This window comes from Stegostoma tigrinum, chromosome 15 (genome assembly GCF_030684315.1).
Source record: "Stegostoma tigrinum isolate sSteTig4 chromosome 15, sSteTig4.hap1, whole genome shotgun sequence".
Classification (NCBI taxonomy): domain Eukaryota; kingdom Metazoa; phylum Chordata; class Chondrichthyes; order Orectolobiformes; family Stegostomatidae; genus Stegostoma; species Stegostoma tigrinum.
Window position 1 is genome coordinate 49,333,512 of NC_081368.1, and position 27,872 is coordinate 49,361,383.

Sequence of the window (27,872 nt, forward strand, 5' to 3'; positions counted from 1 at the left end):
GCATGTGCAGTGAAGGCAGTTGGTATTTTTAAAGACCGGGTGAATGGACTGCAATTGGATTGCCAGCTGAGTTTCTTCAACTGTTGTTAGTCCTGACGTGACTGGAAGTGCCCAGTTTTTGGTTTTGGAAAGTTTTTTTTTTGAAGTATCTGCGAGGTCCTGGTTATTGGCTCGAGGAGGAGCGGTAAGACCCGGTGTTAAGCCGCCGAATCGATCCATAGGATGCCGCCTCTCTGGTGTCTTGTTTCCCCGGGTTAGAGAAACTTTAGGAAGGCCTTGGAGAACCAGGGGTGGAATGTGCAGGAGTTTCACCTCTTTTTGGTTCTTGTAAATACTTCTGTGAGGGGCTCGAATTGGTCTTGGTAGGGAGAGTCTCAAACACACCTCGGTCAATTTTTCAGTGGCTTTCCACCTTCAGCATGAGTGAACTTTAAGTTGAGGGCTCACTCACTGAATATGTTCAAAACATTTTGCAAATGATTTCCCAGCGATGTTAATATTAAAATAAAAGCTTGAAGTCATCAAACTATCAGTTATGCATGTATTACTGCAGCGTACTTATTCAGGTTTTACCTACGGAACAAATCAGAAATAACGCACACAGTGGAAGAAGTGCCAGGGATAATATTGGCTTTTTTTGGTTGCTGCTGTGGTTAAATTTTAGGACTCTGCAAATTAGTGCAGCTAATTTTAGGAAACACTTGGGTTTTGTGTGGGGAAATTCTGGGCTACTTGAAATCTAACCGTGGTTTGTGCAAAATAAAGGTAAATGTGACCTGTAGTTAAATCAAAAATGATTTACCAACGGTGTGGATATTTCTGTTAACTTTTAAACCAGTTTTAATCTGCATGTGTAACTGCAGAATCTAACAGATGAACACTTTTCTACGAGATAAAAGTGTGGAGCTGGACGAACACAGCAGGCTATGCAGCATCTTAGGAGCACAAAAGCTGATGTTTTGGGGCTAGACCCTTCATCAGAAAAGGGGGATGGGGAGTGGGTTCTGAAATAGATAAGGGGAGGTGGACTGAAGGTGGGGAGGGGATAGGTCAGTCCAGGGAGGATGGCCAGGTCAAGGGGGTGGGATGATGTTAGTAGGTAGGAAGTGGAGGTGTGGGTTGAGGTGGGAGGTGTGGATAGGTTTAGAGGAGAAACAGGTTAGTGTGGTGGGGAAGAGCTGGGCTGGTTTTGTGATGCAGTGGGGGAAGGGGAGATTTTGAAGCTTGTGAAGTCCACATTGATACCATTGGGCTGCAGGGTTTCCAAGCAGAATGAGTTGCTGTTCCTGCAACCTTTGGGTGGCATTGTTATGGCACTGCAGGAGGCCTGGGATGGATGTTATCTAGGGAATGGGAGGGGGGGAGTTGAAATGGCTCACAACTTGGAGGTGCAGCTGTTTGTGAACTGAGCATAGGTGTTTTGCAAAGCGGTTTCCCCAAGCCTCTGCTTAGTTTCCCCAAGCCTCTGCTTAGTTTCCCCAATGTACAGGAAGCCACAACAGGTACAGTGGATGCAGTATACCTCATTGGTAGATGTGCAAATGAACATCTGCTTCATGTAGAAGGTCATCTTGGGGCCTGGGATAGGGATGAGGGAGGATGTGTGGGGGCAAGTGTAGCACTTGCAGGGGAAAGTGCTGGGTGTTTTGGGGTTGGAGGGGCGTGTGGAGCGGACAAGGAAGTCCTGGAGAGAGTCGTGTCTCTCCGGAAGGCAGACAAGGGGTGGGGATGGAAAAATGTCTTTCGTGGGGTCAGACTGTAGATGGTGGAAGCGTCGGAGGATGATGCGTTGTGTCTGGAGGTTGGTGGTGTGGTATGTGAGAACTAGGGGATTTGCTTTTGGTTATTGTGGGGTGGAGTGTGAGGGATGAGATGCAGGAGACACGGTTGCAGGTGCTCCCGCCCACTCTGGGTGGGGAAGTTGCGGTCCTTGAAGGAGGACATCTGGGATGTACGGGATTGGAATGCCTCATCCTGGGAGCAGATGAAGGAGTTGGGAATAGGGGATGGAATTTTTGCAGGAAGGTAGGTGGGAGGAGGAGTATTCCATGTAGCTGTGGGAATCAGTGGGCTTGAAATGGACATCGCTTTCTAAGTGGTTGCCTGAGATGGAGACAGAGGTCCAGGAAGGTGAGGGATGAGTTGGAGATGATACAGGTAAACTTAAAGTTGGGGTGGAAGGTGTTGAAGTGGATGAACTGTTCATGCTCCTCTTGGGAGCATGAGGCGGTGTCGATACAGTCCTCAATATAACGGAAGAAGAGGTGGGGTTTATGGCCAGTGTAGGTGCAAAAGAGGGACTGTTCCACATAACCTACAAAGAGGCAGGCATAGCTTGGGGCCCATGAGGGTACCCATGGCCACCCCATTTGTCTGTAGGAAGTGGGAGAAATCAAATGAAGTTGTTGAAGGTTTAGGCCATCTGCATGGGAATGCCGGTGTATAGGGACTGGATGTCTATGGTGAAAATGAAGTATTGGGGACCGGGGAATTGGAAGCTCTGGAGGTGGTGCAGGGTGTGGGTGGTGTCACGGATGTAGGTAGGGAGTTTCTGGACCAAGGGGGAGAAAATGGAGTCCAGATAGGTGGAGATGAATTCAGTGGGGCAGGAGCAGGCAGAGACAGAGTCGACCAGGGCAGGCAGGTTTGTGGATTTGGGAAGGAGATAAAAGTGGGAGGTGCAGGGTTGGAGGCTGTGGGTAGGAGGTCACCTGAGGTGATGAGGTCGTGAATGGTTTGGGAGATGATGGTTTGGTACTCGGGGGTGGGGTCATGATCCAGGTGGTGGTAGGAGGTGTCGAGAGTTGGTGTCTGATCTCAGCAATGTTGGGGTCAGTGTGCCATACTACAACTGTATCTCCCTTATCTGTGGGTTTGATAGTGAGGTTGGGGTTGGAGCGGAGGGCTGCACTGTCTGCAGGGGAGGGGTGAGAGAGGTGGAGAGGTTGAGGTGATTGATAGGCCATTGGAGATGAAGAGGTCAAGGGAGAGTAGGAAGGCTGGGGGTGGTGTCCAGGAGGAGGACTTGTGTTGGAGGCAGGTGAAGGGGTCAGTGGAGGGAGGGTAGGCAACCCGCGGTCAAGGTTTGCAGTAACAGCAACTCATTTCACTTGAGAACCCTGCGGCCCAATGGTATCAATGTGGATTTCACAAGATTCAAAATCTACCTGCTGCCCCCCCAACTGTGTCCCAAAGCCAGCCGAGCTCTTCCCCACCTCCCTAACCTATTCTTTGCCTCACCTATCCCCTTCTCCCACCTCAAGCCGCATCTCTACTTCCTACCTACTAACCTCATCCCACCTCTTTGACCTGTCTGACCTGCCTGGACTGACCTATCCCCTCCCCACCTATACACTCCTCCACCTATCCTCTCCTCTATCCATCTTCGGTCCACCTTCCCCCTCGCTATTTATTTCAGAACCCTCTCCCTATTTCCCCTTTTACTGAAGAGTCTAGGCCCAAAACATCAGCTTTTGTGCTCCTAAGATGCTGCTTGGCCTGCTGTGTTCATCCAGCTCCACACTTTGTTATCTCGGATTCTCCAGCATCTGCAGTTCCCATTATCTCTGAACCATTTTCTACGTACTGATTTGCTTGGTAATACCCACTTAGCTGACTATCATATTTCATGGTTCTTCAACGATCAACACAACACTAACCAAATAATGGAAAGACTGAATCTTGTCCTCTGGGCCAGCTGTCACAATACTTTGATAATTGTATTGAATGTTACAATTGCCTCTGCCTCCCTTCTATGATTATTGTGAATCATGCAGATATTTGAGGTTTGATAAGAGGCTCTGCTGAATTGACTGATTGCAGTTGAGGGAATTGCATCAAATGAAGCAAAGCAGCAAGAGCAAAGCCCACCTTCAATAGCCTGATTACTCACTTTTTTTCTTAAATTGACAAACTGCTATCTGTCTAATGATTTCTCCTTTTGCACTTACTGAAGTAGGCAACAATTTGCATAATATAGTGCTTTTTAGTCAGTAAAATTAGGCATGGTACTTCTCAGGAATGTTAAACAACTTGTCCCCCCACATGACAAAACAAAACTCCTGGCAGGTTCAAGTGAGAAATTGGGGTAGAATGGCATAGTTCCCTTAGCTATTTTCGAATCAGCCTTTTGAGTTGTTATGACACACCTCTTGAACAAGTGGAGCTAGAACTCCTGGCCAAGGGGTGGGGACATTACTATGCCATGAGTCTTAGTCTTCAGGGGAATGTTGTCGGCCCAACCATCTTCAGCTGCTTAATCAATGACTTTCCTTCCATCATTAGGTTTGAAGTGGGATGTTACTGATAATAATGTACCATTCAGCATCATTCATGACTCTTCAGATGCTGATGAAGCTTGTGTTCTAATGTAGCATACCTGAATGGAATTCAGGTTTGGGCTGATAAGTGGCAAGTAATGTAACACAAGTACCAGGCAATGATCATCTCTTCAAGAAAGGTTCCAATAATTGTCCTTTTGACATTAATGGCATTAACATCAATGAATCCTCTTCTGTCCACATTGATGGTTATCATGGACTAGAAACTGAATTTGACTAGCCATATAAATACTGTGTTCATGTGTAAGTTGCAGACAAAAAAATCCTGCAACAGTAACTCTGCTCCTGACTGTCTGAAATTTGTCCACCATGCAGAAGGCACATGTCAGAAGTGTGATGGAAATGCTCTACTCTACATTTGCCTGGATGAGTGCAGCTCCACCAGTACCCAAAAGGTGTGATGCCATTCAGGTTGAAGCTGTTCACTTGATTGGCACTACATGCACATTCACTTTACACTTCAGGAGGAGTCTGTACTATCTCTAAGATGTACTGTAGAAATTCACCAAGACTGCGTAGATAGTACTGTCAAATATCAAGGGCAACAGATTCATGAGACCACCACAATCTGCAAGTTCACCTCCAAAGTACTCACCATTTGTTGCCACCTCGGTGTTGCTGGGTCAAAATCCTGGAACTCCTTTCCTAATGGCAGTGAGAGTGTAGCTACATCAAATGGATTGTCGTGATTTTAAGAAGTCAAATCACCACCACTTTCTGGCCCAGCCAGCTACATGCATATCCCCTGAATGGGATTTTTTTTTTAATCCCAAAGTCCCTGAACACAACAGGGCTTATAGGTCAGAGCACAAGGAATAGGAGCAGGAGTAAGCCATCCAGCTAATCAAGCCTGTGCTGCTACTCAGTGAGATTGTAGATTATCTTTTCCACTTCAATACCATTTTTCCATGCTTTTCTTGTATCACCCGGTTTTAAATGTAGAAATCTATCATATCGGTTTTGAAAATACTCAACTAGTGAAATCCAGATAGTGGCTCAGCAGGCTATTAGGATAGTTTGCTTTGTTGAGCAAGCAAAATGAGTGGAGTCTATGGTAGAATGTTGTATAACAGAAGTTAAACAACTAATGTGTTAGATACAGTTATGGTCGCTGCATTACAGGAAGGATATGACTCCGGTTGAATGTCTACAGGATATGAATGAGGGAAGGATCCTTCCAACAACAGAACTATAGTTGATGAAAGAGTGCACAGGCTTGCTATACATGCTTTGAAATGAAGGTGATTTGAGGGAAGTCTTGCAAATGATAAAATTGAGGTGTCTGGATAGGAAGGATCTAGTACCTTTTTTAGAAGATAGATCAATAATTATGTGGTTGGTATAGGTTTAAAGTAATAGATAATAAACTGTGAGGCTGGATGAACACAGCAGGCCAAGCAGCATCTCAGGAGCACAAAAGCTGACGTTTCGGGCCTAGACCCTTCATCAGAAAGGGGGATGGGGAGAGGGAACTGGAATAAATAGGGAGAGAGGGGGAGGCGAACAGAAGATGGAGAGAAAAGAAGATAGGTGGGGAGGGGATTGGTCAGTCCAGGGAAGACGGACAGGTCAAGGAGGTGGGATGACGTTAGTCGGTAGATGGGGGTGCGGCTTGGGGTGGGAGGAAGGGATGGGTGAGAGGAAGAACAGGTTAGGGAGGCAGAGACAGGTTGGACTGGTTTTGGGATGCAGTGGGTGGAGGGGAAGAGCTGGGCTGGTTGTGTGGTGCAGTGGGAGGAGGGGGACGAACTGGGCTGGTTTAGGGATGCGGTGGGGGAAGGGGAGATTTTGAAACTGGTGAAGTCCACATTGATACCATTAGGCTGCAGGGTTCCCAGGCGGAATATGAGTTGCTGTTCCTGCAACCTTCGGGTGGCATCATTGTGGCACTGCAGGAGGCCCATGATGGACATGTCATCTAAAGAAGGGGACGGGGGAGTGGAAATGGTTTGCGACTGGGAGGTGCAGTTGTTTGTTGCGAACTGAGCGGAGGTGTTCTGCAAAGCGGTCCCCAAGCCTCTGCTTGGTTTCCCCAATGTAAAGGAAGCCACACCGGGTACAGTGGATGCAGTATACCACATTAAGCAGAGGTTCACCTGCACATGTGCCAATGTGGAATGTCATCTTGGGGCCTGGGATAGGGGTGAGGGAGGTGGTGTGGGGGCAAGTGTAGCATTTCCTGCGCTTGCAGGGGAAGGTGCCGGGTGTGGTGGGGTTGGAGGGCAGTGTGGAGCGAACAAGGGAGTCACGGAGAGAGTGGTCTCTCCGGAAAGCAGACAGGGGTGGGGATGGAAAAATGTCTTGGGTGGTGGCGTCGGATTGTAGATGGTGGAAGTGTCGGAGGATGATGCATTGTATCCGGAGGTTGGTGGGGTGGTGTGTGAGAACGAGGGGGATCCTCTTTTGGCGGTTGTGGCAGGGGCGGGGTGTGAGGGATGTGTTGCGGGAAATACGGGAGACGCGGTCTCGATCACAGTGGGGGGAAAGTTGCGGTCCTTGAAGAACTTGGACATCTGGGCTGTGCGGGAGTGGAACGTCTTGTCGTGGGAGCAGATGCGGCGGAGGCGGAGGAATTGGGAATAGGGGATGGAATTTCACCTTCCCGGACCTCTCAGTCTCCATCTCAGGCAACCAGCTTGTAACTGGGCTTGAAATGGACATCAGTTACAAGCTGGTTGCCTGAGATGGAGACTGAGAGGTCCAGGAAGGTGAAATTCCATCCCCTATTCCCAATTCCTCCGCCTCCGCCCCCACGACAAGACGTTCCACTCCCGCACATCCCAGATGTCCAAGTTCTTCAAGGACCGCAACTTTCCCCCCACTGTGATCGAGTCCGCGTCTCCCGTATTTTCCGCAACACATCCCTCACACCCCGCCCCCGACACGTTCTCACACACCACCCCACCAACCTCCGGATACAACGCATCATCCTCCGACACTTCCGCCATCTACAATCCGACGCCACCACCCAAGACACTTTTCCATCCCCACCCCTGTCTGCTTTCCGGAGAGACCACTCTCTCCGTGACTCCCTTGTTCGCACCACACTGCCCTCCAACCCCACCACACCCGGCACCTTCCCCTGCAACCGCAGGAAATGCTACACTTGCCCCCACACCACCTCCCTCACCCCTATCCCAGGCCCCAAGATGACATTCCACATTGGCAGATGTGCAGGTGAACCTCTGCTTAATGTGGTATACTGCATCCACTGTACCCGGTGTGGCTTCCTTTACATTGGGGAAACCAAGCGGAGGCTTGGGGACCGCTTTGCAGAACACCTCCGCTCAGTTCGCAACAAACAACTGCACCTCCCAGTCGCAAACCATTTCCACTCCCCCCTCCCCTTCTTTAGATGATATGTCCATCATGGGCCTCCTGCAGTGCCACAATGATGCCACCCGAAGGTTGCAGGAACAGCAACTCATTCCGCCTGGGAACCCTGCAGCCTAATGGTATCAATGTGGACTTCACCAGTTTCAAAATCTCCCCTTCCCCCACCGCATCCCTAAACCAGCCCAGTTCGTCCCCCTCCCCCCACTGCACCACACAACCAGCCCAGCTCTTCCCCTCCACCCACTGCATCCCAAAACCAGTCCAACCTGTCTCTGCCTCCCTAACCTGTTCTTCCTCTCACCCATCCCTTCCTCCCACCCCAAGCCGCACCCCCATCTACCTACTAACATCATCCCACCTCCTTGACCTGTCCGTCTTCCCTGGACTGACCTATCCCCTCCCCACCTCCCCGCCTATACTCTCCTCTCCACCTATCTTCTTTTCTCTCCATCTTCGGCCTGCATCCCCCTCTCTCCCTATTTATTCCAGAACCCTCACCCCATCCCCCTCTCTGAAGGGTCTAGGCCTGAAACGTCAGCTTTTGTGCTCCTGAGATGCTGCTTGGCCTGCTGTGTTCATTCAGCCTCACATTTTATTATCTTGGATTCTCCAGCATCTGCAGTTCCCATTATCTCTGATGCTAGGTTTAAAGTAATTGGCTAGAGAATTAGGAAAGAATCTTTGAAAATGATGTTACCCAAAGCGCGAGAGAAAGTCCAGGGATCGGGAACCTTCCTTGAGAAGAGACAACTGTACATGCAGGCGACATCTCTAACTGGCAACAAATGTAAAGAAACGGCAAAGCTTGGACCTTCACTCCACTTTCAGAAGCAGTGACAGCCAGGTCTACGGTGCATACTTGTACCCAGAGCTATTTAACAGCTAGGCTGAAAGTCACCAAAAGTCCAAGAGTGACATTGGAAAACTAAGTGCATTGATTGATGTAAAGCTACTGTTAATATTAGAAAAGCTTATCACTTTTATAAAGAAGTAACTACGTGGATTTCAATAAGAAATATTATCAAAAGGGAAGTAAGTTTTTAAATCAAGTTTAGAGGTTACCAATTAGCTACAGACAGAAAACAGAAATAGAAGGATCATTCTCATGTTGGCAGGCTGTGACTAGTGGGTTACCTCCAGCATCAGGACATGAGCCCCCACTTTTCACAATATATATTAATAATTTTAGTTGTGTAGACCAAATGTAGTATTTCCAAATTTGCAAATGATAAAAAGCTAAGTGTCATGACGAAGATGTACAGTAACTATAGGTGATTTTGGATAGGCTTAGTGAATGGGCAGGAATGTGATAGATGAAATATCATGTGGAACATGTAAGGATATCCACATTGGTAGGAGGAACAGGTATGTAGAGTATTTCTTAAATGGAGATAACTTAACTTAAAAATGTAGATGCACAATGGGACCTAAGCATCCTTGTCCCAGTCACTGAAGGTTAATATGCAGGTGCAACAACTATTCAGAAGGGTAATGAATGTTAACCTTTATTGAAAAATGATTTAAGTACAGGAGTAGTGAAGTCTTGCTTCAATTGTGAAGTAGTATCAGAGATAATAGGAACTGCAGATGCTGGAGAATCCGTGATAACAAGGTGTAGAGCTGGACGAACGCAGCAGGCCCAGCAGCATTTTAGGAACAGGAAAGCTGACATTTTGGGCCTAGACCTGAAACGTCAGCCTTCCTGCTCCCCTGATGCTGCTTGGCCTGCTGTGTTCATCCAGCTCTATACCTTTGTTATCTCAATTGTAAAGTAGCTTGGTTGTGCTCCCGGTGCAGTCTAATGTAATTTTGGCCTTCTTATCTCGGGTGTATATTTATTGCTATGAGCATTGAACAGACTTGTTCCTGTGATAGTAGGACTGTCCCATGAAGAGAGATTGGGCAAACTCCAGAGTTTTGAATAATGAGAGGTAATCTTATTGAAACTTGCAAAGTACTTGAAATAAACAGGATAGATGCAAGTAAGAAGTTTCTCTTGGTTGAGGAGTCTAGAACCAAGGGGCACAATTTAAAAATAAGTCAGTCTTTGAGTATGGTCAGAGATTGATAGTTTTCTAGTTATGGGTAAAGAGCTGGAAATTGTGCGATCCAGTCTGATCTCAGATGTCATGATCTTGCAAGCCTTGTGTGTTTCTAACTGGAGGTGACAATCTCTCTTATTTGCTTAGTCTCTGTGCAAGGTTCACTTGTTATTGCTACTGGTTGAAATCAAATGATATTTCAATATTAGCAAAGCTGCCAATACAGTTAGTTCTTCTAATGGAGATTTCAACAGCGGCCAGAGCTGTTTGACACATCTGTCCACATGAATATAGCTGCGTTACTTCACATAAGCTGTAAAGAACTTCAGAATGTGTGGCAAAAACCTGAAAGAACTGTGGATACTGGAAATCAGAAACAAAATCAGAAATTGCTGGAAAATCTCAGCAGGTCCAACAGCATCTGTGGAAAGAAATCAGGTTTGATGTTTCGGGTTGAATGACCATCCTTCAGAACTGTTCTGAATTTTGTTTCAGAATATGTGCACCCATGTACAATTACCACCAATAACTTGGGAGGCATGAATATCATTCCTGAAAATCATCTTTTGTGTTCTTAGATGTCTTGGTACCGCTTTCTCCATATTAGTGCAAAGCATCTGTTCAGACCTGACATTCAAGGACGGGAACCGTGGAATTGTTGGATAAGGAAGCATCTACCTGCAGTAACCGTAAGACGTTGGAAACATGGTGCTCCAGATTCGTTGAACTGTTCCTGGTTGATGCATGATCAACACTTGGGTAAGGCAAGATATTCCAAATTGAAATTTGGACTGACAATTTGTGTTGTGCTGTTTTAATGCAACCCCTACTTTCAACTTTCCACTTTTGCAACTTCTTTTGTATATGTATCACCTGTATGTTGTTCATGTACATATCATTCTCCAGTTCGGATGGTAAGGTGGTCCTAGATTGTAACTTTTCAATTGAATTGAGCACTTTTTTATTGACGAATGACTGACAGAGTTGGCTTAGTAAAATTTAGTGTTTGGCAGTGTTTGGAAATTGAAGATGTTGTAAATTTGGTGACATTTGGAACTGCAGTAACAGGAATATTAAAGTGTTTTTGGGGGTATCTTAGTTGTTTTTAGTTGAATGTCTTATGAACTTTTATTTTTAAAAAGTTTCTCCACAATAAAATAAAGCGAGTAGCTTTCAAGAAAATCTTGCTATTTTTATTTAATGTCAGAGCTTCTGACTACATCCTTTCATGTTGCCATATTTAATTTGAATCATTTCTACTCGTTTGAATTGATACCAGGCTTTGGTGATTCTCTTCATGTAAATAGCTCACGGATAATCTATACTGGGTATCTGAAGTAATGTTTAAGGTAGATTTAAAGTCTGCATGGTGCTTTTTGTTTTTAAGTGTCTGAAATAACCATCTTGATTACTAATCTGCCTGAATCTAAAGCACCATAAATAAACAAAATTTCCATTTATTTATTTGTGCAGTATTCTACATTCATAAGTTCCATTTCTTAATTTCAAAAAAATTGTGATTCTGTGAAACTTTATGCATATTGTCCCTTTTGACTGCAGAGAATCAAATAAATGGCTCCAAAACTGTGCAAGATTCTATTTTTTCCTTCTACGAATGCATGAATAAGAATAAAAGCTTTGATTTGTGAAGGGTGATATTTAATTTAAAAATCAAACCAGTTCATATGTGCTGGCAAAATTTGTGGTATTTCATTCACATTTCAGTTGTTGGGGTTAGTGTCAGTTATAGCTTTTAAAAGCAATGGTCCTTGGTAAATGGGTTTTTAAAATTTCCATTGCTCCATGATCCATGTTTATATTCGGATTAATACTCCTGTATTTATTCCACTGATATCTGAAGCTATCTAAATGCATGCCTTATCAAGTCAGTTAAGATTGAAGAATTAAAATCTTATTACTACTATAGAATTGAAATTTTCTGACATGGTGATGCGATTAAATTACGTTTGGCTGCGAGATCATTGTCGCTCTGCGTCGTGTTACAACCCAAAGACTAATCAGCGGAGCTTGGACACAGCTCAGGTGGATTTGGCTATTAAACCAGCAAAGATACGTTCTGACAATGATACAATCTACATAACCTGTAAGTTATTTCTTCTTTTGTTACGTAATGTGTATTGTCTTTTATATCTCTCTCTGAACTGAGAGAGATCTTTGAGCTAATTGAATTTAAATTGTAATGTATTTTTGATGCTAGCTTGCAACACACGTTCTTTTGAGCATATCTAATATGAATGTTTTTTAGTTTGCTGTAACCATTTGAGTTTCTTCCTTGTTTAACAGGGCCAGATAATCACATGACCAAATACGCCTTGTCATGGTTGGCAAAATATTCTTTCGAAGGCCAGAAACAGACAGTGCAACGTCGTATCCTCTGGAATGCTTCCGTTTATAATGAAGCCCAAATGCCTTATGTTACATACAATTCTGTGATGGAGTCAGATGAGGAACTGAAAAAATTTTTGGAAATCTTCTTGCTTTATGGCATTGCTTTTGTTGATGAAGTTCCTGTGAGTGTTGAGGCAACAGAGGCTGTAGCTTTACGTGTTGGCTTGATCAGGTGAGATTTTCTTACAGATGGTAGGAATTTCTTCGGATGTAGGATTTAAAGTTTTAAATTCTGAACAATCAACTTTTTTTAAGTGTGTCGAAAAGCAATCGTAGGTCTATTTTGATATACTGAATACGGAGGAAAATAAGTTGTCTACAATTTTTAAACTTGTATCAGCTGTTAAGATTTCAGTTAGGACCAGTAATCTTTTAAAAAGAACTTCAAACTTGTGGGTATCAACAGAATTGCACCATAAGATTTAATATTTTAACCTATAAAGAGTTACTATACAGAAGTTAAACAAAGTAAGTACCACTGCTGTAAGACTCTATTTTATGAACACTTGTCCTTCATGACCCAAAATTTCAATGGAACACTCGCTTTTCTACTTGTATCTCCAGGTGAAATTTGTGCTAACTTGCAGAATCTTGAGATGTTCCCTCACCTTTTCCTGTGACCAAACCAAGGAATGCCACACTTCTCAGGGATTTGCTTTGTTTCTCCTCCATGTTCCTGGTTTCTCTGACGTACGAAATTTCTTGGGACCATTCCACTAGCTCTTGGCTAGCTGATCCTTCAATACTTCATAATTGTGAACATACAGGCTTGAACATGAGCCTCACTGCAGTTTTGCTTTCTGACTTCAACTCAGAAATACTGCTGGTTGCTAATTGCCCACTATGCCTGGCATATTCTTTCTCTGCCTTCCTCAGAAAGCTTTAAATCCAGACTTTGACCTTTCTTCCAAGATACCTACAGATACTGTGTATCCTGAAGAGATATTCAGAGTGGCCACTACGATCCTAAGTATTGATACCTCTTCCTCACCATCTCGGAAACTCAATAATTCTTGCTCTTTGATTTGTGAGTTCTGATGTAACTGACTTAAACAATTTTGACCAAGCTTTCTTGCATTTATCCAGCATTCAAAAACTGGCTATCACAAAATCACTGATCTCTAACAGTGCATAAATAGGCCATTTGACCCATCAGATGTGGCTTGGTGTCCTTACCTTTTTTCCTATAAACATGCTTATTGTTTTCATTTAAACAATCACTGTAGGAGCAACCCACATGGGACATAAGTTTCAAAAGACAGCAGAGTTCAGGCACGTGGCAGTTCATTCAAACTGTCACTGGTACCGTGCAAGGAGAGGCACTTGAGATACTTCACACAATGCAGTATCGAATGCACTCTATCCTAGTACAAGCAGAATCTCACTTTATATATTTTCTTTGTCTCTCCCTGAAACTGCAGCATACATCCCTCTCCCCCTGTGTATTACTGGTCAATAGCATTGGGTTATCCAACTGTGATTGGATCTTTGACACACAATTCTATATCAGCAATGTGCTTGCTGCTGTGTTTAATCGCCAATTCATCAGAAGGGTTTTGACCTGAAATGTCAACTTTCCCGTTCCTTTGCTGCCTCACCTGCTGTGTTCCTCCAGCTCCAGCAACTGCAGTTCTTGCTTCGCCCCTCTGATTCCTCTCTGTAATGATTAAAGGGGGCGGGGGGGGCACTTTTGCTGTCTGAACCTGGTTTGAATCTTTCCTCTAATGCTTTTGGTGATTTTTTTTTAATATGTGAATCTATAGTTACTTTGTAATCTATATCTCTGATTATGTGAAAAATCTCAACTAAAACCTAATCCTAATAGTATAAAGATTAATTAAATAATTTAAGACAAACAGCTAATCAGCATGAAAATGTTCTTATCTATGTAAGCAATTGCAGCTGCACATTGTATCTCATATAATTCAGACCTACTATTGTTCTACTTTCTGAGACTACATTTAAGTAAGTATTTTCCCACTTGCAGTAACTACTGTCAGCCATCTTCTACAGAGCTTGCTGGGGCACTTGTCAGCCATTTTGTGCCACTGAGTCATGGGCAGCCTTGACAATCATCTAATGCCTTGAATGCCTGGATTGTATCGGCTTCCAACATACCTGTAAGCTGTGCATTCTTGACCATAGCTATTCTCCGGATTTTTTCTTTTCTGTTGTCTCATATGTTTCTTTTGTGAAGAGCTTTATATCTGTGTTCTTTGGTTCTCAATCTTATACTCCAGAACAGTTTCTCCTTAATACTTTATCTAGACCTTTGATTTTGAAAACTTGCTGTCTGAACTTCTCCCATTTATCGTTAATAAAGTTTTTCACGTTTGGTACCATTCTCAAAAACCTTTTTTTGTACTGTCAACGTATTCACATTCTTCCTAAAGTGTACAGTTCTGGGAACCTCAATCTTTTAACTGAGGTCTAACTAGTATTGCCCATAAGGTCAGCATAATCTCCCTGCTTTTGCAATAGGTGCCCCTATTTATGAAGCCTAGAATATTGCATGTCGTAATAACCGACATCTCTGCCTGTCCTGCCACCTGTTGATAACTTATGCACATATCCACACAGAACTCGCTGGATCTGCATACGCCTTTGGAATCGTAGTTTCCTTCATCCAAAGTGTATTATCCCTCACTTTGCATGAGACTTCAGCTACTATGCATTGCCTACTCTACCAATACTGTCCTCCTCACATACCTTCAGAACTTTGCAACCTGTATCGGCTGCAAACATTTGGAATTAATCCAGATCTTGGTGAATTGGGCCAGTTATTTATACATAATAAACATACAATACATTAGAAAAGACAAGTGTTCCAATCCTGATCCTGGGTAGTCCACTAGAAATCTTCCTCCAGCCTGAGAAAATAACCATGAACAATTGCCCATATCCCTGAGCCAATTTTGGATTTACATTGCTACTGTTCCTTTTATTCCACGAATTATTACTTTTCTTATTTCTGTATAACAGAAATGTATCAAAGGTCTATTGGAAGTCCATGTATACCAGATCAACAACATTTCCCTCCTCATTACTTTCTGGCACTTCAAAGAAACTCCAGCAAGGTAGTGAGGCACAATTTTCCTTTAATAAATCTATGCTGCTGTTCTGAATTCACCCATATTCTACCATGTGACTATTATTCCTATCCTGAATAATTAATCTGTAATTGTTGGGCTTATCCTTATAACACCTTTTAAAACAAGGGTACAGTGTTTGCAATTCACAAGTTCTCTGGTATCACCCCTGAATCTAGGGAAGATTCAAAGATTCAATGCCTGTGTACTCTATCCTCTTTCAGTATCCTTGGATGCATCTCATTTAGTGTTAGCAATTTTAATTACTGACAGCTTATCCAGTACCACCACCACGTCAGTTTCAAACTTTTCTGGTAACTGGATTTCTTCTTCTGTCACCACACTATCCAAACAAATAACATTTTCTAACACAGCAGACAGCATTGTTTTTTGTCACCCCTGCAAATATATGAAATTAATTAAACTTACAGCCAATTATTAATGCGACAAGATCTTATTGCAATAATTTCATGGGTAAACAAATTTAAAATTCTGGATTGTAATCTGTGGTAGATGCTTTGTGTGTTTTAAGTATACAATCTAAACTGAGTTTAAGGAGTGATGGGGTTGAGGGAGACACCTGAAAGAAATTATCAGGACATTAATATACACTGACAATCTGTTGGAATAGACAAAATTTGGTCAAATAAATCCTCGCAATTACAGTTGGGAATTACTGTTTGGAATTATAGAATGACATCACAAAAGGAGGTTGTTCAGCCTATTCTTTTCTAATGTTAAAAATTGCCACTTTTTCCAACAGTTATTGTAAGTCTGCATTCTCTGGTTCATGTCTCTTCTGCCACTGAAAACAGTTTCCAATTTATTTTATCAAAGTCCTTTTGTAAATTTGAATACTACCTGTTAAATCTCTCCTATGTCCTACATTCTGTAACCAAGAACGAAAGCTCCCTTCTCTGGTGTCCAAGGAAATAAACATGCATATCCCTAATACCACACTAATAAAATTTTTTGTGCCATTTCCTTGGCCTCCTTAGCCTTCTCAGAGCAACACAGCCTACTCCTGTTCTGCTATTCGACTTAAAGTATGATTGATCTCTCAATAAGTTGCAATCTCTACGCATTTTCCAGTCTGACTCCGACCATCCATCAATAATCCTTGACTCCATTATCTATTAAAAGTTTATCTAACTCTGATTTGAATAAATCAATGATTAACCTCCACTGTTTTGATGAAGCAAATTTCATAGGTTAATGATCCTCAGAGCAAAATTCTTGTCATTTTTTTGTCTTCAAAGGGAAAGCTCTTGTTCTTAAACTGTGTCCCCTAGCTCTATTCTTCCCCATAAGAGGAAACCTCATCTCATGCAATTGATTCCACCAAATATGCAGTGATTGGGACAGGTGTCAGTGGATCAAAGGCCTATTGTTCCAAAGATGCATGATTCAAATAATCTTTTTAAAAAGTGTTATATCAACATGTGTAACAGATCATGAACTCTTAATCAAAGGCTACTCTGTTACTTGCAGGAGTGACTTGTTTTTTACTGTTGTACCCAGTGTCTTTTACAAAGGCCACTTCATTCCTTACAGGAGTGATTTTTTTTAAACTGTTACACCCAGTGCCATTTCCTTAACAGAGAGCTTAGGTGGAGGTCATAGAATCTGGGGAACCTTTTCAGAGAAGTCCTATGGTCCAGTTTGTGGGTGGAATAAGACTATGCAATTCTTCTCAGCAAAATGAGAGAGCTGAAAGTCTACCATAAGTTATCTTTGCCTCTTATGGTAGATTCCTCAAATATGTTGTGGAATCTATAAAACTGTAATGCTTGAATTGTCCACATTACTCAGACAGACCTTAAGGGTCTTTTGCCGATTACTATAAATCTATTTCCTCTGTCTTATGTGGGCTACCATAACTTCTTTGCATTGCAACTGTGTATCTCTATTAATAAGAATCAAAATCCTATTTGCTTTAAAAGCCTTTTCCAGCTTGACCTGTCACCTTCAAAGACTTGTACAAATGCACTTTTAGGATTTTATGCATTTCAATAAAATTATGGACTGGATTTTTCCACTCCTTTCTTTTTTTAAACATTACTATAGCTCTACATTTCTGACAGGATATTCTGATCAGCAGTCCTGCGGAAATGTGAAGCTGTATTTTAAACCTGACAGGTCCTTCAATGCAGATTAGCCAGGGAAAGGCTCTTGGCAGTCAATGCCATTTTCTAATATTGTATTGTCTATCATGGCAAGCAGCCACTTTGACATCTCCTGTGAAAGACCTAAGTATGTAAGGTAAGTATGAGGTTAGGGTGCCAGATGGGCAGAGGTAGTGTGGCAGTGATTGATGGCTTGTTTAGGGTTGATAAGAAATGTGTCCAGGATTATGGGAAGGATTTCTAGAGTTGGCGGGCGGGGGGGGGAAATGGGAAGTGGGGATATCTTGCCCCAGAATTTGAGTGAGATGTAATAAGGAGGGGATTGGTCAGTTGAGAGGTTAGTGCAATAGTTACACAGGAGTTAGACAATATGCAACTAAAACACTATTTGCTTTCTCTATAGCCATTTTGCACTGTTAATGTTCATTTGGGAAGACTATGACTCCCAATTTACAAGAGTAGGATTAATCATCGTTTGGACTGTAGACCAATACAAGCAGTCCGAATCAGATGAAAAGTCTGATACCAGTAGCTGAAAAGTTACCATCCACCACTCTGTTGCTGGAAAGCCAAACATTGTCTTGATGTTTTAACTCTGGGGTGGTTAGAAGTGAATAGTCTTTTTTAAAAATCTCAACCATTAAAATTCAAACTAGATTATGCATAATCCATTCAGGAGATCAATGTGTTTTCTGTATTGCTATGCTGTAGTGTTTCCGGAGAACACTGTTATTCAGTTTATACATCTGTACCTTTTAGAGCCTTCCATATTAAAATGAAATGTGATTTATACCAAATTAATCTGTTCTTTGTACTAATTAGAATACGACTGAATATACAAATAAGTACAATATAGATACTTTTGGAAAGGCAAATGAGGGCAGAACTTATACACTTAATGGTAAGGTCATGGGAAGGGTTGCTGAACAAAGACTTTGGAGTTCAGGTTCATAGTTCCTTGAAAGTAGAGTCGCAGGTAGACAGGATAGAGAAGAAGGCCTTTATTGGTCAATACATTGAGTATAAGAGTTGAGAGATCATGTGACGGCTGTAAAGGACATTGGTTAGGCCACTGTTGGAATATTGCTTGCAATTCTCAATTCTGCTGTCCCTGCTATAGGAAGGATGTTATGAAACTTGAAAAGGTTCAGAAAAGACTTACAAGGATGTTGCCAGATTGAGGGCTGAGGCTGAACACACTTGGGCTACTTTCCTTGGTGCGTTGCCAGCTGAGGGATGATCTTTATAGAGGTTTATAAAATCAGGAGGGGCATGGATAGGGTAAATAGACAAGATCTTTCTTCCGGGGTGAGTGAGCCCAAAACTAGAGGGCATAGGTTAAAGGTGAGAAGGTAAAGATTTAAAAGGGCAACATTTTCATGCAGAGGATGGTGGGTGTATGGAATGAGCTACCAGAGGATGTGGTGGAGGCAGGTACAATTACAACATTTGAAAGGCATGTGGATGGATATACGACTAAGAAGGGTTTCAAGCGATATGAGACAAATGCTGGCAAATGGGACTAGATTTACTTGGGATACCTGGTCGGCATGGACAAGTTTAACTAAAGAGTCTGTTTCCATGCTGTAAATCTTTGTAGCTGTATGACTTTGTGCAGTTATTTACAGTTCCACTTACAATCCAAACCGTAGATAATTTTAATGTGATAACTAATGCTTTTACATTATGTACATCATAATTGTGATCATGAACATCTCCATAAAGTGCAGTGATTGATTTATTGTCACATGTATTTTGTTACAGAAATAGTGAAAAGTGTTGTATAGTGTTGCCAATCTTGTGTCATCTTAAAACACAGAAAAATGAACCGAAACATAGAATATGAAAGGCAGAAGAATAAAGAAAGTGTTAACTTTACAACTCATCTTAAGTGCCCCACCATGCCCCTTTGTTACTCCAGCACCACTGGAACAAAAGTTGCAACTCCTTAGTGCTATCTCGCCTCCACCAACACCCTTATCACTGAGCCCTCGATGTAGGTGCCATCGCCAGGTGCCGTACCAGCCCAAACTCGACTTCGTTGCTGTTGTGAGTCCGTTTTGGACCTACCTCGCTGATGCAGCCACAGCTGATAGCACAGTGTCCTGTGCTGGGCCAAACTCAACTTGACTGCTGCATCCGTGAATCTGTGTTGGATGCAGATACTGCTGGGAACCCAAACTCACCTCCATTACAGCAGGCATGAATCGGTAGTAGGATTGCCTCCTTGATGCACCCAAACCCCCTCTGACACCATTGCCACAAGTCTATGCTGATCCAACTTGCCACCGCCGATGCTGTCACTGTGAATTCCTGAACTTTTCAATAAGAGATGGTAGAATAAAAAGAGGAAAAATAAAACAAAAACGAGGAATTAAAAGAAAAAGACGAAGAGTGGATGGGCCCTGGACTCGGAAGCAATGCTCCGCCACCATTTTACTTGAACCAGTCTGTTACACACCCTAATGGTTGAATAAAAGGTCCATAATCAATGTGTATGTCATGATACTTTACTCTTGTATCATCAGGTTTTGTTACTTCCTCCATTCCAGGAACATGGTTAATTCACTGGTTTCTGTAGTTTACATAGCAATGTTGGGAGTGGTTGAGTACTGGGAGCAGGTTTGCTACATTTATTGATGGTTTGAAGGTTCTTGTATCAGCAATCCTTTGTGCATTGTTATGATATATTTGAATATTAAAACTGACGTGAAAATCAAACTAACAATTTATTTCAAAATTGAAGTTGGATTACAAGGTCATAATTGTCGAATTATTTGAATTAAATGAAGATATTGATTTGAAACAGCAACTTCATCTTGGTGATTGTTAAACATCTAGTCAGCGCTGCTGTTACTCTTGAATTGAGCTATCGACTTCTTATCTTTCTACAGAGAAAGAGATATGGTCAAAATTTCTGGCTGGAAAATTGGTTGGTTTGTGGAGAAGGTGCTTGTTTATGTTATTAGAATTCTTACTTCAAAAAGCAAGCAACTTGTAATTTCAGTTACTGAATAGGGACTGAATAGATACATATTCTAAAATCCTAAAAGTATTTTAACGTGGTTATTGATTGCCCTCCTTTCTCTTGTTTCTGAAGGGAGTCTATTTTTGGCCGAATGTGGGATTTTACTTCGGATTTTTCTCGTGGTGACACGGCGTACACAAAGGTGGCTCTGGATCGCCATATAGACACTACTTATTTTCAGGAACCTTGTGGGTATGTGTATTTCTTATTAGTGTAGAATTACAAGATGTTTTTCTGTTTCATTTCTTGTCACCTATTCAGGCACATGATTTGTCTTTCCATTGACTCCGACATTGCGGATCACCAGATCATTTGTATGACTACCTTTCCTTTTAAAAAGGGCAGGGGAGAAAAAAATCTGAGGTACATTTTCTGAGATATTATGTCACAACCATCTCTTTTTTTTTCTCAAAGGGGCTGAAGAGTCACTCTGTTGATATGAAATTTAAAGTGAAATTCTAAAATGTATATTCATTAAATTAATTGAATAATAGTCTTTGCATAAGGCGGTGAAGGTCAGCTGGAGCCTGTGAATTTTGAAGCCCACTACAGAAATGCCTTATTCAAGTTGAAATTAGGGAATGTCACGGGATGGGAAATCTATGTTTGTATCATGATCGAGAAACCAAATTTTTGTGTATTTGACTCTGTTTTCATTAATGGGATCCTAAATAAACTTGTTGTTCATGTCTTCCATACAGCTGACTTCTGGCTATTTGTCTATCCATTTTAATAGAGTTCAACTGTTCCATTGTTTGAGGCACGACGGAACTGGTGGAAGAACACTGTTGCAGGATGGGTTTCATGCTGCCGAAAATGTACGAAAAGAAAATCCACATAACTTTGAAGTGCTTACCAAAGTACCAATAAAACATGAATACATAGAGAATGTAGGAGGATGCCACAATCACATGATTGGAATTGGACCAGTTCTGAATGTTTATCCTTGGAATAATGAATTATACCTAATGAGGTGAGCTTAGAGGTTTATAAAATCATGAGGGCCATCGAAAGGGGAAATAGACAAGGTCTTTTCCCTGGTGTGGGGGAATCAAAAACTAGACAGCACAACTTCAGGTGAGAGGCAAGGATTTAAAAGGGACCTAAAGTGCAATTTTTTTTCCACGCAGAGGGTGAGGTCTACATGGAATGAGCTGCCAGAGGAAGTGGTCGAGACTGGTACAATCACAGCATTTAAAAGGCATCTGGATGGGTATATGAATAGGAAGGGTTTAGAGGGACATGAGTAAGATGCTGGCAAATGGGACTTGATTTATCTAGGATATCTGGTCGACATGGACAAGTTGATCCACAGGGTCTGTTTCTATGCTGTACATCTCTGACTCTAAGAGGCAACAGATTATTTTGCATCACCACAGAGTCCCTTCAACAGATGGCAGTAAAATCCAACAAGGAAGTTGTTTAATTTTCCTTTGCACCTTTTACCCCTCTCTGTATATAAAGTTTGCATCGATGCTTCCAGAATAAATACGGTAATCCTTCAATGATAGATTCTCCAGCTTCTGCAATTCCTACTAAGATAACAAGGTGTAGAGCTGGATGAACACAGGCCGAGCGGGAAAGCTGACGTTTTGGGCCTAGACCCGTCTACAGAAATGGGGGAAGGGGTTTCTGAAATAAATAAGGAGAGAGGAGGAGGTGGTTAAAAGATGGATAGAGAAGATATATGGAGAAGAGATGAACTGGTCAAAGGCGGGGATGGAGCCAGTAAAGGTGAGTGTAGGTGGGGAGGTAGGGAGGATGAATAGGTCAAGGGGGGTGCGGGATGAGGTTAGTAGGTAGGAGATGGGGGTGGGGCTTGAGGAGAGGATAGGTGGGAGGAAGAACAGGTTAGGGAGGCAGGGACGAGCTGAGCTGGGTTTGGGATGCGGTAGAGGGAGGGGGGAGGGGGCCGGATTTTGAAGCTTGTGAAGTCGACATTGATACCATTGGGCTGCAGGGTTCCCAAGCAGAATGAGTTGCTGTTCCTGCCACCTTTGGGTAACATCATTGTGGCACTGCAGGAGGCCTAGGATGGACATGTCTGCGGAAAGGGAGGGGCAGTTGAAGTGGTTCGTGACTGGGAGGTGCAGTTCTTTAGTGCAAACTGAGCGTAGGTGTTCTGCAAAGTGGTCCCCAGGCCTCCGCTTCGTTTCCCCAATGTAGAGGAGGCTTCAATGATTACTGTAAACTAGTCTAAGAAATGGTTGAAACAGGAACTTTAGAATATCTTTTAAGGTGAATTGCATTTTTTTAAATTTTATGAAATAAAAAGGGACAGTGGCATCATGGATCCAAAATTGGCTAAATGACAAGAAACAGTAATGTTTAATAGATGTTTCTTAGTGGGGGTGACAGAGTGTGTTGATTCGTTGGTTGGGTTGAAGATTTGTGGTGTGTTTCCCCAGGCATCAGTGTTAGGATCCTTGCTTTTACTGATACATGTTAATGATCTACACCTTGGTATGTTGGGTGCAGTTTCAAAATTTACAGACGAGAAAAACCTTGAAAGCACTGTCAACTGTGAGGAAGGTAATGTCGAACTTCATGACAACATAGGCAGGTTGGTGAAGTGAATGGAGAGGTAGCAGGTAAAGTTCAATGCAGACAAGCAGGAGGTGACATGTTTTGGTAGGAGAGACATGATGAGGGACAATGGTGGAACTCAAAAGGAGTACAGGAGCAGTTGGAGCTTATGTATATGTGCATATGTTACTGTTTGAGAGTGCAGTTAATAAAACAGTACTGTAAGTGTTAATGGGGGGGATAGAGTACAAAGTGGTTATGTTAAATTTACACAAGGTATTCGTTCACCTTCATCTGGAGAATTGCATCCTGATTCAGGTGCCACATTTTTACAAAAGATGTGGATGCATTGGGTGGGATGCAGAAGAGGTTTGAGAATTATTTCAGTGATGAAGATAGATTGGAAAAGGCCTTCAAGAAAAGACTGAGAGATGATCTCCTGGAAGTATTCAAAGTTATGAGATCTGAACAAAGATGACTAGAAAATGTTCCCACTCCTGAAAGAATCAAATGGCTCAAATTTAATGTAGTGAGTAAAATATGAGCAAAATCTTTTTGTCTTTCAATGACTGGTTGGTTGATTGTAACAATAAATCAAATCATGTACCAAGTACAGTGAAAAGCTTTGTTTGTGAGCAGTACAAGCAGATCATAGGGTGAAAAAAAACTTGGACAGAGTGAGGCATTCAGGTTATGCCCTGTAGAATTTACTCTAGGCAAGAACAACATTAACAAGATCAACATTATTTGGAGTCAGACAGTCCATTCATCAGACTAATAACAGGGAAGAAGCTGGTTCGAGTCTCGAATGCAATGCCAGACTCTTAAGACATGTTTAGTTAAGGCCTTTGAAGGGAAATAGACATATTTGAAAAGGAATAATGTTCAAGTTACGTGAGGAAAGGAAGAGAGTGGCATGGAGATGCGCATTTGGAGAACCAGTTGTGCTCCTGAGATGCTGCTTGGCCTGCTGTGTTCATCCAGCCTCACATTTTATTATCACAGACACTACCTCACTGCCTTAACAATTCTGTGATCTCTTTCTCTTCCTCTTCCTTTCTGTTGAAACTTCTTAAACAAAGTGGCTTAGTGCTATGCCCTGTGTATTTTCTCAAGATAATTGAGAGAATCTGCTTTTAGTTTTCAAGAAATTTCAGCATATAATGAGCTTAGTATCTCTAAAACAATGTTGCTCCTTGTTCTCCACAAGCAGAAAGTTGTATTTCTTGCCCCCAGGACTTTAGCTTTGCCTTCAATGTTAATACATCCTGTAAAGTATTAACTTCCAGTAAGATACTCTTGCAACAAAAGGTTTACCTGCATAACTCCAGATGTCTTGCTTTTAATCATGAGACTCCTCTTATTGCAACACTTCAATTTACTTTTGGTTCCCTTTTAGACTCCTCAACTACTGGGAATAGTCTGTTTTCTACTTTGCATGTCCCCACCTCTATTTGTAACTTGAAACTTGAACCAAATCACCCCGTGATTTCTCTTCTAGGAACAGCTCCTTTTGTTAGCGTGATTTGAGCTCCTTTGTTTCAAATCTCATCAGCACCATCTTTCTAACGTTTTGCTTTGTCAACAGGTATAACAATTATGACCGAACCGTTATAAGCACAGTGCCTCATGATGTTGTTCATCAATGGTATGTTGCACATCGAGCCCTTACGACAGAACTCAGAAAACCAGAAAATGAAATCTGGGTGAAACTCAAACCTGGAAAGGTAAGGAGGTAAATCATCCTGCGGTTTGGGTGTTGAGTGGGTGGTAAATATGATTTATCTATGCTGCAGTTACAGGGCAAAAAATGCCTTTTGAATACTGCTGACTGTAGATATTTTACATAAACATACTCTGGGGATGTTATTACATATGTGATATCAATCATCTGAACCAGGCCTTCTGGTTCAGAGACAGGGACATTACCGTGTGCCACAAGAGCCCTTAAACATTGCAGTTTCATATCAAATGGCTAGCAGGTACCATATGTCAATTAAGCCACTGTATTCATTTGCTTGAATTGGTAGAATTGCTTCCTTTTGCGAGACAAATTGATACTTTGAAAAACCAAGTACTTTCCAAAGGGACTGAGAGAGTTAGTTTTAGTGCAAGATCCACTTACCCACCTGGAACTGTAGTAACGGACTACAATTTGAGCAAGTGACTGAATCTTGGATCTGTAATAAACAATCAGACATTGCTGAAGAAACTCAGCAGCATCTTTGGAGAGAAAACAGGATTAACATTTCTTCAGAACAGAACAGCAAATCTGAGACCAAAGTGTTGGCACAGGAACACAGTAGTTTATTGAAATGGCAGGCGACTATAGATTCATGATGGTTTAAGTGATCACAGAACATGACAGCTTTCATGCAGCTAACAGTAGTCATCCATTCTGTTGTGGATGAAAACATTTTAAGTTATAAATTATTTCACATCTCACTCAGCTACATATCAGAACAATTATTTACACATCACCTGTATAAGTATGTTCAATCCACTTATTGAACGTAACGTCACCATCTATTGACTCTAAACTTTGACAAATTCTGCACAGTTCAGATTAGAATTATATATGTATGGAGATGTGTAACATACCTACGTGGAATTATTTCTGATATATGGAAATTCTTCTGGACGTACCTCATTTCACTGCCAAGTCATTCATCTCTAGAAGAGGCATGTCCAACAAAGAGCTTTGTGGACACAAGATATAGCATATTGTGTATAACATTTTATGCCTAATCCATGATGAATGTTGATTCCAACTTGTGCAGTTGTGAAGTTTTTAAGTTAAGTTTACTATTCTGTAAATGCTCTGGTTGAGCAGAAGTGTTATAAACGTTGTAGCAAGCAAACTGTTATTCCTGCTGCTCTTGTAATTTTTTGCTAGATGTTTCTTACCCATCTGCCTTTTGTTTATGTTAAAGTTTGTACTTTCACAACCTACATTAAGAGCATTTTTAAGGAAAAAGTCAAACTTTCATCTGCATGTAAAGGTTCATTTAGTGATTTTAATGGTTGAAGTTTTGAAAAGCTCAACCCGTTTACAATTGTAAATTATGTAGAGCTGCTTAAGATGGTGTTTTACATTTGAACAGCCACTTATCTCAGTCACTGCCTGTTGGATGTGATATCTAGTTGTCCTAAGAGCAGGTGAGTCTCAGGTGTTACTTTGTACATTTTCACAGTGATCTATTTGAGGCAAAGAGAGTTAAAGGACTTTCATAAGTAGAGTACCAATGAGCTATATACCAAAATTGTTTTTGGATTTTGAATGCTTCTCTACGTCAGTCTTTGAAATAATTGTTTGTGATGAAAGAACAATGCTATTCATCAAAGGCAGAGATTGATAAATCCTTGATCTCACAAGGAATTAAGGGCTGCGGGGAGAGTGCAGGTAAGTGGAGTTGAAATGCCCGTCAGCCATGATTAAATGGCGGAGTGGACTTGATGGGCCGAATGGCCTTACTTCAACTCATATATGTCTTATGGTCTTATTGTTTTGTAGTTGTTGTTTCTCACTGGGAAGTAAAAATTGATACATATGTACTAAAATTGTAACATTTTAAATGAATGCTTGCATCTACTATAGGTTTTATTTGTTGATAATTGGAGAGTCCTTCATGGACGTGATGCATTTACTGGATACCGTCGTCTGTGTGGCTGTTACCTGATGAGAGATGATGTACTGAACACCGCAAGATTCCTTGGGATCGAGATTTGAAAAACAAATTTCTGAACTTCTTATACAATTTGTTGACTTCAGAGTTTTGACATGTATCTGAATTTTAGATTTCTAGAGAAACTTAAAAGATCATGAACTATATATTCATTGAATCAGACAGTTTTACAAATTATATTTAGTTTGCCCAGCTGAACCATAATGTTAGTTTTAAATCTTTATTATTATTATCTTTCAACTACTGCTTTTTTCATTTTGACCCACCCTCCTCCTAATGGATTAATGAAGTTTATTATTCCAATTATGTAAAGTGAAATTCATTGTATACAGTTGCCAAAGAAATTGTGATCAGAACCATTTGTGAAAGACTAGAGTGGTCAACTTGAACAACAAGATCAAAAGCATGCTCTCTACATTCAATATTGTTTAGTTTAAGAGTATTTATAGTTTATAGTGCTTAAATTTGAACTTGGCAGTTGCTTGCTAATATGTAACTGGGCTTTTCCTCCCATAATCACTTTATATGACTGTTAACAACTGCACTATTATGGATAATGTTTTATGCAAAGCCTAGTAAAAGCATAGTAACATTCACGATGTGGAAGTGTTGATGTTGGACTGGGGTGAACAAAGTCAGAAGTCACATGACACCAGGTTATAGTCTCAACAGGTTTATTTGAAAGTTTATTGAAGTCTTTAGCTTTTGCAGTGCTGCTCCATCAGGTAGAGATTCAAATAAACCTGTTGGACTATAAACCTGTGTCATGCAACCTCTGAATAATATTTATGTTCCATGCTTTATACAGATCATTTCTGGATATTAGAATGTTTTGAATTAATACCTAAATAAAGCTCCACCCATACATTTCTGGCAATGAGGAAACTTTTTTCTGAGACACAGTTTTTAAATGTGATATAAGGAAGTTGTGAGGATTCTAAATCTCGGTTGTAAACACAGCTATTCAAAAGGGAGGAGAAACAGAAAATTGAATAGGTCAATTAGTTTGACACCATAGTCGGGAAAATGCTAGGATCCATTACTAGCAATGTTCTATCATATGTTTGGGTAGAGTGGATGTAAACTTATGAAATTAAACAGTTTTATCAGAAATATTGTAAACTTTTTGAGGTTGCAATAATGTATGTTCAGGGAACTACAGAATGTTAATCTTCTAAACTTTCAGAAAGCGTACAATAAAATATATCACATCTTTACTACAAATGGGGCCTAGGGGATTGAGTAATATTTTGGCAATGATTTGAAGATTGTTTAACAGACAAAGTACAG

The 27,872-nt window shown here is 41.5% G+C and overlaps 1 protein-coding gene across 1 annotated transcript; it reads left to right on the plus strand.

Annotated features, from left to right (window-relative positions):
• Window positions 1–27,862, plus strand: tmlhe (trimethyllysine hydroxylase, epsilon). Its single transcript, XM_048544973.2, has 8 exons — window positions 1–184; window positions 10,297–10,477; window positions 11,646–11,822; window positions 12,023–12,299; window positions 20,443–20,562; window positions 21,107–21,343; window positions 24,485–24,623; window positions 26,495–27,862. The coding sequence occupies exons 2-8, from the start codon at window positions 10,297–10,299 to the stop codon at window positions 26,624–26,626; spliced, it is 1,263 nt and encodes a 420-aa protein (XP_048400930.1). The 5' UTR covers window positions 1–184; the 3' UTR covers window positions 26,627–27,862.
• The last annotated feature ends 10 nt before the right edge of the window (window positions 27,863–27,872 follow it).